Source organism: Penaeus chinensis, chromosome 35 (genome assembly GCF_019202785.1).
Source record: "Penaeus chinensis breed Huanghai No. 1 chromosome 35, ASM1920278v2, whole genome shotgun sequence".
NCBI lineage: Eukaryota > Metazoa > Arthropoda > Malacostraca > Decapoda > Penaeidae > Penaeus > Penaeus chinensis.
The window spans coordinates 27,275,322-27,281,321 of NC_061853.1; the positions used below are offsets into that span (position 1 = coordinate 27,275,322).

Genomic DNA, 6,000 nt, shown 5'->3' on the forward strand with positions numbered 1-6,000 from the left:
CCTTGTTCCGGGACGTAAAAAAGACGGTCGGTTAGGGCTACGCACACACACCAGTTTTTGCCAGTCGGTCCGCCATAGGTTCGGCGTATAACATGGGGGGAGGGGAGGAGGGGGACGGGGTGACGCCCACGGACCCCTCACTCCTGCCGGCAAAGGGTGAGCCTTACTGCGCCCTGCTCAAAGAGTGACACGGGGCACTGACACTATCGCGGGCATCGCCGGCCACCTCGCACCTCCTACTCACCGAGCTCTGCCACGCCCAGCTTCCTCGCACGTACCTGTTGGGGAAAACAAAAGTGGGATTAGTGTGGTCAGAATACACACGTCTGGGTGGAAGCTATGTGCATGCTGGTTTTCATAGTACGGTTATGATGATAAATATTCCATATGGAAAATAGGAGAAAAAAAAAAATCTCTATCAGCTCCATGATCTGGTCACGAGATTAACACAAGCAGAAAGGGAAGACATGCGTTATTTTTGCCCGCTCGCTCGGGTCCGACGGGGACCAGACCTGAGACGCCGCCACTGCACCAACCGCCGCATTACCGCATAGGGACGCGTGAGGAAAGTGTCACGGTCTGCCGACAAGCAGTTTCACGTTACGGCACACTTCGGTCTAGACATAACCAGTGCTTCCACGCTCGTAATGCTCCTCCGCCGGAGACACGACGTGACCTTGCCGTAATGAACACTGTCTCTCGCGTATGCTCCCCCCCTCCACTAGGAGAGGGGGGAGTTGCAACGCGAATGCATACTATGGCTTTCGCAATGACCACGCATTTACGTAATTAGCTCCCTCCCAACTTTCGGTTTAACTTCGCGCGAAGTAGCACCGAACCTGTCCAAAACAAGGCGACGAACGCTAAGTAGGTTCCCCAAAATTCAGTTCGCCAACCCGCCCAGAAGCACCTCGTGTATTCCAAGACGCTCAAGGTAAGGCGACACCATCTACCGACGCCCACTCACCAGAAAATCAAAGGGCGAAAAAACCAGCACCACCTGTCTGGTTCCGCCCCGAAGTTCTCTTCTTCTTCTTCTTCTTCTTCTTCTTCTTCTTCTTCTTCTTCTTCTTCTTCTTCTTCTTCTTCTTCTTCTTCTTCTTCTTCTTCTTCTTCTTCTTCTTCTTCTTCTTCTTCTTCTTCTTCTTCTTCTTCTTCTTCTTCTTCTTCTTCTTCTTCTTCTTCTTCTTCTTCTTCTTCTTCTTCTTCTTCTTCTTCTTCTTCTTCTTCCCATAACCATCATCATCCAACACATAATCACTATCATCCTCTCCCCCTCTTCCTCCTTTTCTTTCCCATTCCCACTACAATGCTCATTTCCCATTCACGAAAAAACAGCCCAAGTATCGCCGTGCCGAGTCAATTAACATGCCTCCCCCCCCCCCCCTCCCATAAAAAATAAACCAAAGTTATACAACATGACAGTCTACGCCTAACATTTTTTTTCCCAACCCCCACCCACCCCCATTAGAGATCGCTACATCAACAAATACGTGTCGTGAAATATCAGCTACTGTCTCCCTCCGATCACGATTCTACCCCCCCCAACCCCCACCCACCCCCACCCCTTACCCCGACCTTTCGGTGCTTTGAAAAGGTCGTCGCTGAGAGGAATCCGAGAGTGACTGTCAAGGCGACCCTGAAATCACGTCTTTCTCCGACACTGACCCGCTTACAGGTTTGGGGGAGGAGAGGCGAGGCGAGGAGAGGAGATGAGAGATAAGGAGTTTAGAAAGAGGAGTGGGAAAAAGGCACGAGTGAGAGAGGGAGAAAGGGAGAGAGGGAGAGAGGGAGAGAGGGGAGAGAGGGGAAAGAGGGGAAAGAGGAGAGAGGGAGAAGGGGGAAAGATGAGAGAGGGAGAGACGGGAAGAGGAGAGAGGGAAAGAGGAGAGAGGGAAAGAGGAGAGAGGGAAAGAGGGGAAAGAGGAGAGAGGGGAAAGAGGAGAGAGGGGAAAGAGGAGAGAGGGGAAAGAGGAGAGAGGGGAAAGAGGAGAGAGGGGAAAGAGGAGAGAGGGGAAAGAGGAGAGAGGGAGAGAGGGGAAAGAGGAGAGAGGGAGAGAGGGGAAAGAGAAGAGAGGGAAAGGTGGGAAAGAGGAGAGACCGACAGAGGGGAGGGGAAATAGGAGAGACCGACAGAGGGGAGGGGAAAGAGGAGAGAGGGAGAGGAGAGAGAGGGGAAAGAGAAGGGAGGGAGAGAAGAGAGGTGAGGTGAGTTGAGATGAGATAGGAGGAGAGGAGAGGAGAGAAGAGGAGAGAAGAGGAGAGAAGAGGAGAGAAGGGAAGGGGAGAGAAGGTAAGAGAAGAGGAGAGGAGAGGAGAGAAGGGAAGAGGAGAGGAGAGGAGAGGAGAGGAGAGGAGAGGAGAGGAGAGGAGAGGAGAGGAGAGGAGAGGAGAGGAGAGGAGAGGAGAGGAGAGAAGAGGAGAGGAGAGAAGGTTAGAGAAGAGGAGAGGAGAGGAGAGGAGAGGAGAGGAGAGGAGAGGAGAGGAGAGGAGAGGAGAGGAGAGGAGACGAGACAAGACGAGAGGAGACGAGACAAGACGAGACAAGAAGAGAGACGAGACGAGAGAAGATTCGAGAAAGAGAGAAAGAGAGAGGGATGAGAACCCCCTAAACGTACATACCACAAACTAAACAGAAAATAAGCGACTGTGACAAGTCCTCCCCGCGGCCCTCCCTCTCATCCCAACAGAGAGAGAAAAAGAATCCCAAGGCCCAGCTATGTTTACAGGCACCTCCCACAGCCAACAGCCCCGAGCCGCGGCCTCCCATACAAAATCCCGACCCCCTGTTCCTTCGCCAAACGGTCTTCGTAACGCGATATCAAACAGCGACCCTGCATGCCTACCTGTGTTGTCTTATCCAGGGTTAATGGACACCGACAGGGGACGCGCGTGAAAAAAAAGAGGCGTACACACCTTATTCAGAACTTTTTGCACCCAACGCTGACGCACGGCAAAAAAAAAAAAAAAAAAAAAGTGGACTTAAAAGGAAAGGGGGGAGGGGGAAAAAACTCACCCTCGAGGCCCGGCGGTCCTCGAGGCGCGTCGCTTCTTGCCCGCGACACGGCACCCACCCCCGAGGCCTCCGACTCAGCCTTGGGTGGGGTGGAGGGGGGTGGAGGGGGGGAGGGAGGGAGGGAGGGAGGGAGGGAGGGAGGGAGGGAGGGAGGGGAGGGGAGGGGGGGGGGAGGGGGAGGGGGGAGGGGCAGGGAGAGGGAGAGGGAGAGGGAGAAAAAGAAAGAAAGAGAAAGAGAGACAGACAGAGAGAAGTGTGTGTGTGTGTGTGTGTGTGTGTGTGTGTGTGTGTGTGTGTGTGTGTGTGTGTGTGTGTGTGTGTGTGTGTGTGTGCACTTATAATTTCCTTTTGTCTTTTTCTTTTTTTTAAGGGGAGAGAGAGAGAGAGAGAGAGAGAGAGAGAGAGAGAGAGAGAGAGAGAGAGAGAGAGAGAGAGAGAGAGAGAGAGAGAGAGAGAGAGAGAGAGAGAGAGAGAGGGGGGGGGGGTCACTTAGATACATCCTCCTACTGCCCATCGGGGACCCACTGCCCATCCTCCAACCCCGTCCTATCATGCCCTTTGCTGTCTTCAAATACTACTTCTCGTTTCTTATCTATCTTTTCCTTTCCCTCCACATCCTCTTCCTTCCTCCCTCCGTCCTCCCAACTCTCTCCTATCTCCACATTCCCTCCTCCTTATCTCCTTACTCCTCACTCCCTCCTTCCCCCGCACCTCCCTCCTACTATCTCCCCACTCCCTCATTCCTCTCCCTCCTCCTCCCTCCCACTTCCCTCCTCTCGCCTCCTCCCCCATCCCCCTTTACCTAACATGTCGATATCTCGAAGGCGAAGCGAGGCTTCCCGCCCATGTTCCTCTCCGCCCGCGCGGAAGAATGCTAGTCGCCTTATCGTTATCAGTGCACATAACGACACTGGCCCCTCCCCCTTCCCCTAAAAGTGCCCTTTATCACCAAAACTCTCCGACGACTATAACCTTGAGTGGTATCCCGTGTAAGAAGCCCGCCCGCGAGCCTCCGTTGCCGTCATCGTATTGCCCACGGCCGCCCACAGTCGCCCACAGCCGCCCACAAGCACAAACCGCGAGCACAATAACCGCTGCAACAACCCTCCCTCTCCCGGTACGCGGAGGCCAGTAAAAGAGGTTCTGAGGACTAAGCACGCAGAGGAGATGATGCAGTCTGGCCGTATTTCCTGGTGATCACCAATCTGCGTACCATGTGACGTAAAATATTGTCACCAAAATTAGATTCCCTACATTAATATTATTTACAGGAGATCGTAACATTCAGAAGCAGTGTACTTTTGAAAATCCTTAAAAAGCTAATACCACCAACCAAACACAAACGGAACAAGCGCCCTGATCATCACACAGACACACCTCATAATAAAGAGTTCAATCAAAAAGGACTTAACAGGCATGAACCCCGTGTCACCCGAGCAACAAGTACCGGATAGTATACCCGCGTTCGAGTTCGGTCGGATGGGTCAACGTATCCTGGCGCCCGTCCAAGCCTCGTCCGACGCCCATACTTTCCATGACAACAGCAGCCCTACGCCCGTTGCGTGACCCAGAGGATAATCGGGTGTACAAAAAATGACAGCTGATATGAAAGAGTTGTAATGGAGTTTTTGTCACGAAGAAGTACTATCGTCGTTACAAAAAATATAGAGAAATAGGGCAACTAAAATGTCCGACCCAGGGCGCTCACAGCAAAATTCGGAAACCTACTCTTCAAGCACCATCAAAAAGTGCAATCACCCACGACCAAAAAGTGCACTCACTCTAGCGCTAGGAACCAAAACAAACCTCTTCCTGACCACGGTGGGCGTACTGACCTTGGTGTTGGGCGGGGGCGGGGTGATCAGCTGCCTGACCACCTCTACGTCTTCGTCAGAAGTGTCCTCCATGGTGCGGCCCGAGTCACTCGAGGTGTACATCCTATCGCATCCTTATCTTTAGTTTCTTTGGCTCTTCCGGTCTCGGTTTTTTTCAATTATTGTTATTATTTCACATATATATTGTCATCTGCACTTACAAAACACGTATTCTTATTAATTTCCAGAGGTTCACTGACACGCTTCACTCCTCAAATTTCCTCAAATGCTGTAAAACAAACAATATCTATCAACGAAACGAAAACGACGCAGGAAAATAACTTTTTTTTATATTATTTTATAACGAACGACGATGATAATCTTCGCTCTCCTTCCCCATCAGCAGTTCGCTTCCTCCGCCCTTTCGCTGCCACCGTCACTACGCCTTCTCTCCCCCACCATCCACTCGCAGTAGCATCGCCACGGACTTCTGGGGGATCGGCAGCCTACGCAAACACTGAGACGCTTTCACATTATTAGCGTAACTGCACGCTGTCTCTATGCCTCCGGGCTGGACGGTCCCAAGTTTTTATGGGCACAATCTCCTCTCACCGCCATACATGGGCGTTGCTACAAAACAGCTTCTGCTAATCCATCTGTGGTTCGCTCGTGTACGTCCACCTCTAAAAAGTAGCAAAATAAGAACGGTTTACTGCTCTTAAAGACGATAAAAAGGCTTTAGCTTTCAATGTTGTCCGTACGATTATTCATATGACTGTTCTTGTAAATTCTGGCTTCTCTCCTTTACTCATACTCTTCTCTTTTTTTTCTATTCTCTTTTTTTCTATTATCTTTTTTCTATTATCTTCTCTTTCTTCTCTTCTTTTTCTCCTCTTCCCCTCGTACCACGCATTCACCTTTTCACAAGAATATCCCTTCCTTCTCCCCTGACCTTTCCCCTCTGCCGTTACTTTCTCCTAAAATTTGAAAGTCTCACATTCATAGAAATTCATGGGACGCTCTGCAATAATAACCCCCCCCACTCCCCCCCCCCAAAAAAAAAATGCCATCGCACTGTCCCTCAGCTTCTCTCGTTATTTCACGCCATAAACGTTGTACAATTTGCGTGACTTAAAAATATTATTGGTTCCTTCCCTCGAGGACTGGCTT

At 51.1% G+C, this 6,000-nt stretch overlaps 1 protein-coding gene across 11 annotated transcripts in view; it reads right to left on the bottom strand.

Annotated features, from left to right (window-relative positions):
- The window catches only part of LOC125044200 (mitogen-activated protein kinase-binding protein 1-like), a 157,473-nt gene that overhangs the window by 81,341 nt on the left and 70,132 nt on the right, over positions 1 to 6,000 (bottom strand). For 2 of the 11 annotated variants that reach the window (XM_047640708.1, XM_047640706.1), the window contains exon 2: positions 4,852 to 5,119. The exons of the other annotated variants lie outside the window; for them this stretch is intronic. In XM_047640708.1, coding sequence (XP_047496664.1) covers positions 4,852 to 4,953 — 102 coding nt within the window. In that variant the 5' untranslated portion in view covers positions 4,954 to 5,119. The remainder of the gene's footprint in view (positions 1 to 4,851; positions 5,120 to 6,000) is intronic. 11 annotated transcript variants of the gene reach the window in all.